The 13194-nt window shown below is 64.4% G+C and overlaps 1 protein-coding gene across 2 annotated transcripts in view; it reads right to left on the minus strand.

Moving 5' to 3' along the window:
- Nucleotides 1-4449, minus strand: part of Inava (innate immunity activator) — a 17445-nt gene extending 12996 nt beyond the window's left edge. For both annotated transcript variants that reach the window (XM_048357609.1, XM_048357608.1), the window contains exon 1: nt 4333-4449. In XM_048357609.1, coding sequence (XP_048213566.1) covers nt 4333-4387 — 55 coding nt within the window. In that variant the 5' untranslated portion in view covers nt 4388-4449. The remainder of the gene's footprint in view (nt 1-4332) is intronic.
- Nucleotides 4450-13194: the final 8745 nt, after the last annotated feature.

Below are 13194 nucleotides of genomic sequence, written 5' to 3' on the forward strand. Positions count from 1 at the left end.
GAGCTTGTAAGCCAAGGCATTAGAACCCAGGACCCGGCGCAAAGCCGGGCCAGAAGCTAGGGATCAGAGCGGCCGCCTGGAGCTGTGGGAGCTAGCAGCCAGTGGGAGGCTTTCCCCTGCGTGTAGCTGCCTCCCTCCTCCCGGGCCCAGCCCCTCCACGCACCTCGGCCGCCCGCCTTCCCACACTGGGTTAAGCCAGAGTCCTGGCATGTCCTGGCCTGCTTCCCACTCCCAACAAAGAATGTCATTGATCACAATGGGTGGCGGCAGAGTGACATCCCCTCAGCGGCCTGTCGGGGCAGAAGCTCTCCACAACCACAGCACCCAAGGCTGCAGACAGGGTGCGGTGGGAAGGGGACCACGGGAGGGAGGGGTGTGACCCCCAGGGAGGGCTCCCAAGGGAAGGGCTCGTGCTGGGGTCTGCGCAGGGGGGGGGGGTGTGGGGGAATGGAGGAGGGGTGGAGATACTTTTCCCTCCCGGCGGCCTTGGTGACTGGAGTGAGCTCCAGGTTAGAGCCAATGGCTGCGTCGCCCTGGGGAAGGCAGCCCAGTGGTTTTCTGCCACCTACTCCTGGCTGGGTCTAGTCACACACTTCCTACCCAATAGAGAGCACAGATGAGAGCAGGTGCTAGGAAAGCTGCCCGCCTGAGGCACAGGGACTGGGGACAGGGACAGGAGGACAAGGAGAGCCAGGCGGCCGAGCTGACAGGCCGACAGGAAAGTCCCGGTTCTCCAAGCTGAGCCCAATCTGATCCAGCTCTGCTCCCGGGGGGCCTCTGCCTATCGGGCTCCAAGTCCTTCAGATACAGCCAGGGACCCAGGCGGGACCGAGAGCAAGGCCGAGCCCCAGCTCAGTGCGGTGGGCATTGGAATGGAGGAGTGGAGGCTGCAAGTCTTAACCTGACAAGCTGGATTTGCGTTGAGGCAAAGAAAGACGGTCCTAAGCCGGGTGGCTGGTGGCTCACGCCTGTGATCTTAGCTACTCGGCAGGCTCAGATCTGAGGATCACTGGTTCAGTCAGCTGGGTTTAGAAAGATCCTTGAGACTTATCACCACGAACCAACAAAAAGTCAGAAGGGGAGATGGTGGCTCAAGTGGTACAGCACTGACCTTGAGCTAAAAAGCTAAGGGAGAACAACACTAGGCCCTGAGTTCAAGCCCTCGTACCACCATAAAACCAGTATAGTCCAGGCCTCAAAATCACCTACTAATAGAAGCTACCAGCCTAGACACACTGAAGTTGGGGGTGGGGGGGGGTGGGTAATCTCCCGACTCTGACAATTCACTCGGTGCCACAAAGCCACAGGTCTCCAGATCAAAGCCGAGGGTCTAACCAACAGGTACTATGAAGGAGAGCGCAGAGGAGGGAGGAGGGCACAACCTGGGCACTGGCAGGGGCAGAAGGGGACTGTGACGGTTAGCACCCATCACTGAGGCCGGAGGTCACTTAGCAAGCCGTGTCAGCGGTCGGCTGGCACAGGAAGGGGCGGGTGCCTGGGCCCGCCAGGGCCAGGGAAAGGTGTGCTACCTCACGGAGTCCCACTCTGACCAGAGAGGCCATTGCTCTGTGCGCCTGGGGCACCTCAGCCAACCGACCCCAAGATGAAGCTTAAGAGTCAGCCCAGGAAATGCGTGTGCTGGGACTGAGGCTTGAACACGGAGCCGGGGCTCTCTCCCTTAGCATTTTTTGTTCAAGGCTGGCGCTCTACCACTTGGGCTCCACCACCAGTTCTGGCTTTTTTGGCGGGTGGAAGTAAGACGTTTCTGCCTGGGCGGCTTCAAACCCCAATCCTCACAGCTCAGCACCCGGACTTTTTGAAGGCTGAGTGCACAAGGGGGGGAGATGGTCTCCCAGGATGGGAGAGGCTTGGCTAGCCCCTGCAAGGAGGGGGTCCAGGGGCCCCCCCGAGAAGCAAGCCCGTGGACGCACCAGACACAGTGCCCGGCACGCAGGTGGCGCTAACCGGTTGCAAAGGCGCCGGCCGGGTCCCGGGCTCACCTGGGCCCAGCGTGGCGGGCGGGGGCTCACTGTTGCGCCGCCGCTCGCCCAGGCGGCGCTGCAGGCTCCCGCAGCTTCTTCTCCTCCTGCAGGGCCGCGTGCTTGCGCTGGCGCCCGCGCCTGCCGGCTCAGGTTGTCCTCGGCGCTCAGCCGCCGGGCCGCCTCGGTGATCTGCAGCTGCAGGGCCAGCTGGCGCTCCAGGCCGCTCTGGGGGGTCCTGAGGGGAGGGGGGGGCGGGGTCGTGCTGAGCCAGGCCCCGCCCACCACCCACCCACCCACCCCCGGGGGCCGCAGGGGGCGGGGCCCACGTGTCCCCGTGAGCCAGGCCCCACCCACGGGGCAGCGGGGGGCGGGGGCCCGCGTGTCCCCGTGATCCAGGCCCCGCCCACCACCCACCCACGGGGCCGCAGGGGGCGGGGCCCGCGTGTCCCCGTGAGCCAGGCCCCGCCCACCCACCCACCCACGGGGCCGCAGGGGGCGGGGGTGATGGGCGGGGCCCAGTGAGCCCACCTGCCGAGCCGGGCTGGGTGGAGCCCACGAGGGACACTTTCCCTCCTGACCTCAAAGGGTCAGGCGGGCCCGGCTCCTCCCTCCCTCCCTCCCTCCCTCCCTTCCTCCCTCCCTCCCAGGCTGAGGTGCCCAGCGGCCCACACCTAACTAACAGGCAGGCACCTGACTGCCTTGCTGGACGGGTGGCTCTGCTCGCTGTCTGCCCACCCTTGAGCTCTCCGGCTGGGGGTACCCCTCAACCACCACGGTGCTGAACCCCAGGGGGGCCCCCCGGGGGAAGGAGGGCAGTGCCTCACCTCTCTGTGCAGGGCCCACTCGTCCAGCTTGTAGGCGGGCTCCGATCCTGCGGCGCACCTTGGGGGCCTTTTCTCCCCGGCTTGAGGGGGTACTCCCGCTGGCAAGGTGCCCGTCAGCTCCTGCGGGGAGGGGCGGGGGGGTGGGGGGGAAGCCCCTCTTCACTTACCTAGCCCTTGGAAGTTCATCGAGTGACCCCAGATTGCGCGTGCTGGGAATGACGGGGCCACGGACGCCCCTGACCACGTCCCTCCCTCCACACTTGGGGCACCGGTCTACTCGCTGTCCTCCTCTGCAGCCCCTCGGGGTCCCCCCCACTCACGCCTCTCCACCCGTGCCCGGGCTGGGCACCGTGGCACAGGGACTCCGGGCCTAGGACTCGCCTGCACACAACGCGTGGCCCTAACACCCCAGTACCCAGGCCCCTGGCTCGGGGTGGAAGCTGACTGGCCGGGTCCTCACCGCCTCCCTCAGGCAGAGCCTGCGCAGCTCCTCCAGGCAGGCCTCCAGCCGCGCCCTCCAGGGCCCTCTGCTGCTTGCGCACGGCGTGGGTCAGCTCCTTCGTGGGCGAGACGGGCTGTCGGGGCCTGTGCGGGGAGAAGGGCACTTGGCTCGGGGAAACTGAGGTAGGAGGTCCTCTTAGCTGCTTGCTGGCCACTCCTAAGGCAGTATGTGTGCGTACGTGTGCCCGGCCTTTAACACCTGCCCACCGATTACAAGCTAGCTACGGTGGCCTGGGTCATCACCACAAAACACCGGTCTCCGGGCTGCCCAGTGGTGGTGGCAATGACAGCCCGCAGGGAGGGCTCTCCTACCAGGGTACCTGCGGTGGGTGACAGACTGCATGGTCAGAACTACCAGGTCTCCCCCCACCCCCCAACTTTCTTCTTCCTTTCTTCCACACATACATGCCTCTCCCATCCTGTCAAAACTAGGCCAGGGGGCTGGAAATATGGCCTGGTGGTAGAGCGCTTGCCTGGTTATACAGAAGCCCTGGGTTCGATTCCCCAGCACCCCATATATAGAAAAGGCCAGAAGTGGCGCTGTGGCTCAAGTGGTAGAGTGCTGGCCTTGAGCAAAAAGAAGCCAGGGACAGTGCTCAGGCCCTGAGTTCAAGGCCCAGAACTATGGGGGGTAGGGGTGGCGGGAAAGAAAAACAAACAGAACAAAACAAAGTAGGCAAGGCGAGACTCAGCGGCTTGGCCCTGCAGAGTAATACTAGGTCCTAGACACTGGTCTTACCGAGTCTTCCACTTCTCCAGAAGTTGGACATAGTGGATCCCTGTTCCACATACAAACTCCAGGCTAGTCCCTCTCCACGGAGAGCACTTTGCCGGGTCCCAGCTAGACACCCCCCCCCCCCAGCCCCGTTCCCCAGAACCCTCCCCAGCCCCTCCCCTTCCAGCCCGTGGAGTCTCAGCCTGGGGCCTGGGGACTCACTGTGAAGTCAGGGCTGGGGCTAGGGGCGGGGGGGGGGGGGTAGGGGGGGGACGGCGGGGGGGGGTGGCAGCTTCCCAGGCCCACTCACCAGACTGCAGGATGATGCCGCTGTCAGTGTCGCTGACCTCATCCTTAGTCTCCATGGTGGATTTCTGGGGAGGGGGGGGGCGCGGGGCGGGAGGGGCAGCCCAGGTGCCAGCAGGGGGCCGGGGCAGCTGGAAGGAGAAGAGAGCACAGTAACCAGCGAGCTCCCAGTAAACCCCCTCCACCCCACACAGAGCTTGGGGACCAGACGTGCACCCAGGCTGTGCCCCGCAGTGAGGGGGTTCCGAGGGGTTCCCGAGGGGAGGGGCTCGCCTAGCTTTGCCCTGGGCTTCCTTCTAAGGGAGGCTGCTGGGCTAGATAGCCGAATGTGGTGGCCGTCGAGAGGAAAGGACAAAGAGCGAGCGGGGGGGGGGGGGGGGGCGGGGGGGAGAGGCTCCAGGGAGCAGAGTAGGGAGACAAAGTGGGAGGGAAGGACAGGAAGAGGGAGGAAAGTCCTCATGGGGCACAGCTGGCACTGGCCTGGGAGGCGCCGCCATGGCCGCTGTCCTGGTGGCTCACTTTTGTGATCCTAGATCCTCAGGAGGCCGAGATCTGACGATTGCGGGGTGTCCGGGGGTGGGGTGGGTGGGGGGTGGGGGTGGGGAGTCAGTGAGACTCTCATCACCAATGAACCACTGAAAAGCAGTAAGTAGTGGAGGTGCGGTTCCAGCACCGACCAGCTGTAAGCGCGAGAGGCCCCGAGTTCAAGCCTCAGCACCAGTACAAGAGAGGAGGACGACGAAACGAAGGAGAAGGAGCAGGAAGAAGCTGTTGGACACCACCGGGTACCAAGGCTGGCCCAGCATGCCCAAGGCCTGGGTCACCCGGCCCCCTGGGCCAGGGCATTCACGGGACACGCGTGAAGCCGCTCTGTGCCAGAGAGCTATCCCAAAGCCCAAGCCCTGGCATGACTCGGGAGCGAGCCTGGATCCCCTAAACCCCACAGCCCCAGAGGATGGGGGAGGCGGGCCGTCAGGACAGTGGGGGCTGGAGGTGAGACGGCGAGAAACGGTCAGAGCGACCACCCCGTCCTCCGCCCTGGCCGGGCCTTCGGGCGGCGCTTGGGCGGTGTGGGCGCCATCCCAGTGGCGAGCCCGCCCAGCCGCACGACACCTGTGCCCGCCTCTGCGCTCCTCACCAAACCCACACCCCCTGCTTGGGGTCCCAGCTGGCAACCCGGATGGAGGGGACGGCCGGACGGAGCCCCGGGAGGGAGGGAGGCCGGCGGGCGGCACCCAGGTGGCGGCGGCGGCGGGCTGGAAGGAGAGGCCGGCCGCCTCCTCACTGACTCAGCCCATTGAGCAAGAGTCCAAAAGTCCTTCGGAGTTTCTGTCTGAGACTTATCCTGCTGCCCCCCCCCCCCCGGCTCAGGGCCCACGTTGGGGAGGGGGGGCTCCACCTCTGTGGGGGAGCCGGGGAAAGCGAAGCAGAAGCCGGGTAGGGGGCGGTGGGGCCGCGTCTTCGGAGGAGGAGGAGGAGGAGGAGGAGGAGGAGGAGGAGGAGGAGGAGGAGGAAGGGGCCGGGGCAGCACCAGCGCCACCACAGCCCAGAAACCTGCCTGGACTTTGCACCCCTGAATTCCAGGTTCTCCAAGGAATTGGAGAAAATGCACCCTAGATTGGGGGGCGGGGAGTTCCTGTCGGGTCATTAGAAACATATCAGAAAAAAAAAAACTGGCCACTTATTCTCGAAGCCCCAAGGAACGCGGGTGACGGTGACGGTCCGTCCCAGGTGTTATCCTTCCTAGGATAGGGGAGCAGGCCGCTCAACCTTCCTCCCACTGTGCCCAGAAACTAGGGGCTCAGCCCGAGCCAGGAAGCCAGACCAACACCCTACCAGGACAGGGTCCCCGCAGGTACACAGAGCCTCTGGCTGCAGACAAAGGGAGGAGGTGGTGTGGGAGGGGAAGCCATTAATTAGTCCCATTTGCTAATTAATTATAACCACGAAGGAGTTGCTCTGCTAGGTGGGGAAACTCCCTCTCAGGGACTCGGGGCTGGGACGAGGCAGCTGAGAAGGACCGAGAGGGAGGCGCTGCCGTTCACCGAGCTCTCCCCCGCGGCCTGGCACCTGCCGCTCACACCGGGAACTTGCTGTTCCAGGTTGGCCAAAGATTCAAGGGGGACTGGCTGCACGGCCTGGGGGAAGCCTCCCGGCCTTCGGATCTCCATTTTCCAGATACACAGTGAAGATTAAAGCCGGGGTGGGGGGGTGGAAGGGGTGGGGGGGCGCAGCTCCTCAGCCTGATTCTGAGCCGTGCCTCGTCAAGGGGGAGACCCTCCCCATCAGCAACCACAGAGCAGACCCCACCCGCCCTCCCTCCAGAAGATGGGCGCCTGCCCCACCCCCATTTGGGGGGGGCGGGTGCTAGGTGCGCGTAGCACGCCTAGTTTTAGGTAAAGCCAGTTGGGGTGACACCGGCACCCTCCCCGACTCCGGAGTCCCGGGGCCAGGCCCCTCGGAGCAGCCCACCGAGCCCCACCGCGTCCCCCCAGGAAAAGGCAAAGGAGGAAAGAGGCCAGGAGGACACCCTACTGCAAAGGGGACCCCCCCCCCCGCTTCCCCAAACCAGGTTCTCCCATTCCAGCTCATCCCCAGGAACCTTTTCTCTATCTAGCCTAGCACCCCTGGTCCCATGAGCCGGAGGGGGGCCAGCCCGCCCGGGGCCCAGGACCAGCTCCACCCCCCCCCACCCTCACCTGTGTCTGGGCTGATGATCCCCTGCTCCGGGGTCAACAGGCCAGGGGCCTCTCATGTCGCCCGAGGGTCTGCCGAGCCGCCGGCCAGCCACCTTGAGTTCCCTCTGTGAGCCGGCTCCAGCTGGGGCGGGCTGCTGGCCACCCCTCCGGCCAGCCCTCCCATCTGCCCGCCCGCCCGCCGTCCCTCCCAGGCTGCCGGGCCAGGGGAACCAGGTTACTTGTTATGACTTGAGTCAGAGGGGAGGGGCAGGTGAGCAAGCCCTTCCCTGAACGAATCCAGCAGGCGGTTCTGGGGCCTCTGCACTTCCGGGGCCTGAGGGGAGCCCGGGGAAGGGGCTCCCCGGGAAGGAACGCCAGAAGGCCAAGGGGTCAGGCCTCCTCTTTGTGCCTTCCTGGAGGCTCATTCTCCCTTCCAGAAATCGAGGAACGGCACGCCTCCCAGAACAGGGTGACACCGGTAGAAAACGTAGAAGGTCACGAGGGACCCACAGGCAGAAACAGAAACCACGGGAGTTCTGTGGGTCACAGATCAGGGTTTAAGAGCCGCGGGCTAAAGCTGGGGCAAGGGAGACACCTGTAGTCCCGCTGATTCATACATATTAGAAGCCAGGAGTTCAGGACCAGCCAGGGCAACCTAAGATCCAGTCTACAGAAATAGACAAAGAGGGGAGGGGAGGGGGAGGGAAGAGGAGGGAGGGAGGGAGGGAAGGAGGGAGGGAAGGAGGGAGGGAGGGAGGAAGAGAGGAAAGGCGGAAGCAATGAAGTAAAGAAGGAGGGAAGGAAAGAAGGAAGAAAAGAAGAAGAGGAAGCCGCCATCTACCACCAGGAAATTGTCCCCCACAAAAACAAAAAAAACAAAAATAACCCCGAAGCCTCCAAGCCAAGCACCCACGGCCCCCAAGCACTGGGAAACCTGTTTGGAGTCCAGCCCAGTTGCACAGGAGGAAGCAGAGCTAAGGCTGACTGGACTACAGACGCCAAGGCTGGCTGACAGACACACAGATGTGCTGAGGACCAAGGCTGTACCCCCCAGGGTGCGTCTCCCCTGAACACCCTCACCCCGCTAGGCACCTGCGGCTCGCACCTGGTGGTAGAGACCCAAAGGATCAGGGTCCAAAGACAGTCCAGGCAGAAAAGTCCACGAGGTTCCATCTCCAATTAACCAGCAAACAGCTGGCCTGGAGGCGTGGCTCAAGTGGTGGAGCGCCCAGCTGAGAGCAAGAAAGCCAAGCCAGCAGCTCTCATCAAACATCTGAGGGTCACAGGCTGCCACCTCTCCCTGGTCAGCACCCCCCCCAATCCTCCTATACACACACACACACACACACACACACACACACACACACACACACCTTCACCTTCCTCTACACACCCCTTTTCCAAACAATGTTAGCCCCAGAGTCCTGACTGTCCCCAGGCCAGGGAGAGGGGTCTTCAGAGGGGACGGTCCCTCCCAGCCCTGCCCTTCCCCCTGCCCCTCCCCACCCTGCAGCAAGTCCTTCCCATCCCCCCCCCACAGGTTTGCTTTCCTCCAAGTCAAACAGATACCAGTAGACTCGGCAAGTAAGCAGCCTTTGCCCAACCCCCAGCCGCAATCCCCCTCCCCCCCCCCCCCCCCCCGCCAGGAGGGCGTGGAAGCTTCTAGAATCAACTCCCCTGGCTTCAGTCCATTGTCTTAATGCCTAAAATAAAGAGAATCGCTAAGAGAGCTCATCACACTGAGGTAGAATTCTAACACCAGAAAATCGTTAACAACATCTGTAAACAGTTTTATTTGCATTACAGAGGACCCAGTCGCGGGTCATTTCATAGAAGTATACATGATATTTCCACGAAGCTGCGACCACGGCTCTGGGGTTGGAAACCGAACCTCTACTACTGGCAAAGTGCAGGTCCTGTCCGTGCCTCTGCGTTTTCTGGGCTTCCTAACCTAAGACAATGCTATAAAATCTGATTAAAAAAATATCATTAATGAAGTTGTAGGTGCCCACCCCAAACCACATTGATAACTCTGCATTCTAGCCACAGATACCTAGGCTGCCATGAACCTGGTTAAGAACTCTGCCTCTGGGTAGCGCCTCCCCCCCCCCGCCCCCCATCTGTGTCCAGGGGAGAGAAGAGAAATTGGCTTAAAGCTTGCATGCTCCAGGACATAAATTCCTGAGGCTGCCCTCCAGGAAACCGCTCCAGACCTTTCGCTAATGGCCCAGCCTTTGGAACCAGCTTTCCAAGAATGGACGGAGAGGGGAAGCCAAGCGCTTGGCCAGTGACGTCACAAAACACGGAATCCCCCCAAGCAGAACATAACTGGTAACTGTCCTCCAGACACATGCCACCTGTAATGCTTCCTTCCTAGAAACCCTCCCCCTACCAACTGAGCAGAGAGGCAGGCTGGAGCGGGCCGCTGGCCAGCTCCTGGACCCCTGGGACGTTGAGCCTGGTAATAAAGCGTGTTCCTTTCTGCAAAAGGCCGGTGCCTTGGCTTCTATGAACACCCAGGCATCTGGACTTAACACCTGTAATCCTAGCGACTCCAGAGGATGAGACCTGAATGAAGATAGCAGTGGAAAGCCAGCCGGGCAGGAAAGTCCAAGACTCTTATCTCCAATGAACTACCAACAAGTCTGTGACTCAAGTGGTACAGCACTCGTCTTTAGTAAAATGCTCAGGGATCGCCTCCCAAGGCCCTGAGTTCAAGTCCCAGGACCAGCCCGACTCCACCCCCCCCCCCCCCCCCGTCCTTCCATCCTTCACGCCCAGCACGCATTTCCCAGCCCAGTGGAGCCCCAATGCACGTGGAGCGGAGCTGCTCAGCCAAGTCTCCTCCATCCAGTTGGATCTGATGGTTCAACACCCTGAACTCAAAGCAGCGCACAAGAGGGGGAGCTGGCGCGCCGGCTTGGAACCTGGGGCTCGGGAGCCCGCGAGGAGGAGCCGGGGACCCGCTGCACCCCGGCCCCAAGCCCAGCGCCAGCACTAAGTCGCCCCCCCACCCCCCACCCCACGGTCCCCTGAAGTTCCTTCTTGAAGTTTATCCTGACACATTTGCTAGGATCCCAGCGTTCTCTGAAGCCCAGCCTCGCAGCCCGCCGGCCCTGCACCCCAATACTGCCGGGCCAGGCACAGCCCCACGCCGCCCTGCACCCCAAAACTGCCCGGCCAGGCACAGCCCCACGCCGGCCCTGCACCCCAAAACTGCCCGGCCAGGCACAGCCCCACGGCGGCCCTGCACCCCAATACTTATGCCCGGCCAAGCACAGCCCCACGCCGGCCCTGCACCCCAATACTGCCCGGCCAGGCACAGCCCCCCCACGCAACGCTCCCCCCGGCGTGGCTTCGTGGATGAACAGAATCCGTGGCGGGAGGCGGAGGCCGACGGGGGAGGAGGGACGGGGCGGGATGGGTGTGTGTGGAGGGGGCAGCCCGGGACCCTGCGGGCCGGAGGGCGAGGGGGGGGGGCGGCAGGGGGCCCCTCAACTGCTCCCCTCTCCCCCCCCCTTTCCTCCTCCTCGCCCAAGGGGAAAGGTGTCCCGGCCCGCCGCCTCCAGGCTCGGTGGGGTGGGGTGGGCTGGGACGGGGGAGCTCCGGTGAACCCCGAGATCCGACCCCCCCCGGCTTCGGGTAGAAAGCCCCCTTTGTCCGTCCGGCCCACCCCGCTCCCCTCCCCCACGGCGCCCTCCCGTTTCCCCCGGCGGGTCGGAGGCTTCGCGCCTTTTGTTTGGCTGTTTCCAGGCCCCCCGGAACCCGGGCGGGCGCGGGGCGCGGGGCGCGGGCGGAGAGGGGCGCGCGCCTTCGGGGCGCGGGAGTTCCGACGCGCCCTCTCCCGGGGGAGACCCCCGGTGGGGCGCGACCCCCCCACCCCCCCACCCCCGGCCCGCCCGCCCCGCCCCGTGCGCCCCGCGCGCGCGCGCGCGCTTCCCGGCTCTCCGCCTTACCTGTCCCGCGGAGCTCGGGCGCCCCCCCCGGCCGGCCCCCGCGCCCCCCGCGCGCGGCTGGGCGCCCCCGGGCCCCCGGCGTGCGGGCCACGGGCCCGGCCCCCCGTGCCCGGAGGCCCCTCACGGAGCGGCGGCATCTGCAGCATTCCAAATGTTAAAAGACCCCGGGACAGCTGTCCCCCGGGGCGTACCAAGGCCCCGCGGGGAGAGGGGGCGCCGGCGCGGCCCCGGGGACGCGGACGGCGGCGCGGGGCGGGGCCCGGCGCGGGGAGGGGGGGGCGCCGCCCGCGGGGTGCGGGCCCGGCCTGCGGGAGCCGCCGCTCCCCCCGGCCAGGCCGGCTTCGGGGCTCCCCCCGCCCCCCCGGGGCCGCGGCTCCTCTCCCCCCCCCCCCCCCCGCTGCGGGTTCGCGCGCCCCGGCCGGGAGGAGGCGCCCGGCTCCGTCCTCCCGCGCGCTCCCTCCGCCAGCGCGGGGCAGATTTCATTCCCCGAGACCCCGGGTGGGAGGAGGAGGGAGCCCGGGGACGCCCCCGACCCTCCCGCCCCGTCTCCCCCCCCCCCAACCCGTTCCTCCTGCCCCCTCCTCTGCCCCGTCCCTCCTGTCCTCTCCTGCCCCATCCCTCTTGCCAACCTCCTCCTGCCCGCTCCTTCTTGCCCCCTCCTCCTGCCCGGTCCTTCTTGCCCCCTCCTCCTGCCCGGTCCTTCTTGCCCCATCCCTCCTGCCCCCATCCCACCTTCGGGCCCCAGTGGGTCGGGCAGGGCAGGGCAGGTCAGGACTGCGGCCTGGCTCCCCTCTGGCTGGGGAGGAGGAAGGCGAAGGCGCCCCCTCCTGCTGCGCCTCCAGCCTGGGGGCCCCCCTCCCCGCCCCCCCTCGGGCTTCTTGTGTCACCTTTACTGAGCGCCCGCTCCCCCGGCCGCGTGGCTGGGAGCTCGGCTCCCCAGCAGCAGGGATCCGCCGTCTGCAGGAGCCGGGGAGGGGAGGCTGAGCGGACGGAGGCCCGGGCTGCGGAGGCCAGGCCCGAGGATGACAGTTCCACACCAGCCTGCACCACACAGCAAGACCCACTCTCAAAAAAATAAAACAGTGCGTGTGTGGTGTGTGCGTGTGCGTGCGCGTGTGTGGAGGGCAGGTTACACGAGGCCTAAGGGCTGTGACATTAGGAGGTCCTGGGAGCTGCAGGGAACTTAAGGTTTGGGGTGAGGAGGGCGGGCAAGGATCCTTTGAGAAGCAAGAGAGCCGGCCCCTGGGGGCCCACGCCTGTCACCCTAGCTACTCAGGAGGCTGAGACCTGAGGGTGACGGTTCAAAGCCAGCCCGGGGAAGAAAAGTCCCTGCGACTTATCTCCAATGAACCACCCGAAACCTGGGAGTGGCACTGTGGCTCAAGGTGGTAGAGAGCTAGTCTTGAGGGAAAGAGCTCAGGGGCAGCGCCCAGGCCCGGTGTTCAAGCCCCACACCCAAGGACAGAAAGTCGCAGGGTAGCACCGCGTGGGTGTCCGCGTGGCCCAGCCCGTGAAGAGGGAGACACTTTCCCATGGCTCCACTTGGCTCACCCAGCTGGCTTGCTCTGGCCCAGATCTGCGTTGGCCGGGAGCAGGTGCCTTTCTCTAATCGGTATCAAGGCTGCGGTGGAGCAGAGCCGACTCAGCCTGCTGTGCCGGCTAAAACTTCACGTGTTTAGAAACCGAACAGAAGCTACTTGTACGACTCAGAGCTTTCCTGAAGAACCCAAGGTGGTGGTGTGGTGGGGGGGGGGGGTGTCGATTTTGAGTCATGAAGTTGTGGAACTGCATGCACAGCAGAACGGCATTGATGGACGGGGTACTGATGCCGGCGAGTGCTGGCAAGATTCCCTCTAACTCCGGGGTGGGGGGGGGTCAGCCTTTGTTCCTCAAAACTCTCCAGCTGCTGGGACGGGTCCCACCCACACATGTGCACCGTTTGCTTTACTGATTGAAGAACTCAAGTCAGCCAAGCTACTGGCTCATGCTTGTAATCCTAGCGACTCCAGAGACCAGGGGTGGATGTTTTCTCTCATGCGCGGGAGCTAGAGCTACAGTTCCCTGGGACGGGATAAATTATGCAGGACTCAGGCATCTGCACCCAGCGAGACCAGAGGGCGACACTCTTAGGAGCACAAAGGCATCTATCGTACCCATGTGCTTCTTATCACCTAAGTATCTAAAATAATATTTATTGAACATTCCAGGAAGTTGAAATACGTTTTTTTTTCT

This window comes from Perognathus longimembris, chromosome 11 (genome assembly GCF_023159225.1).
Source record: "Perognathus longimembris pacificus isolate PPM17 chromosome 11, ASM2315922v1, whole genome shotgun sequence".
Lineage (NCBI taxonomy): Eukaryota > Metazoa > Chordata > Mammalia > Rodentia > Heteromyidae > Perognathus > Perognathus longimembris.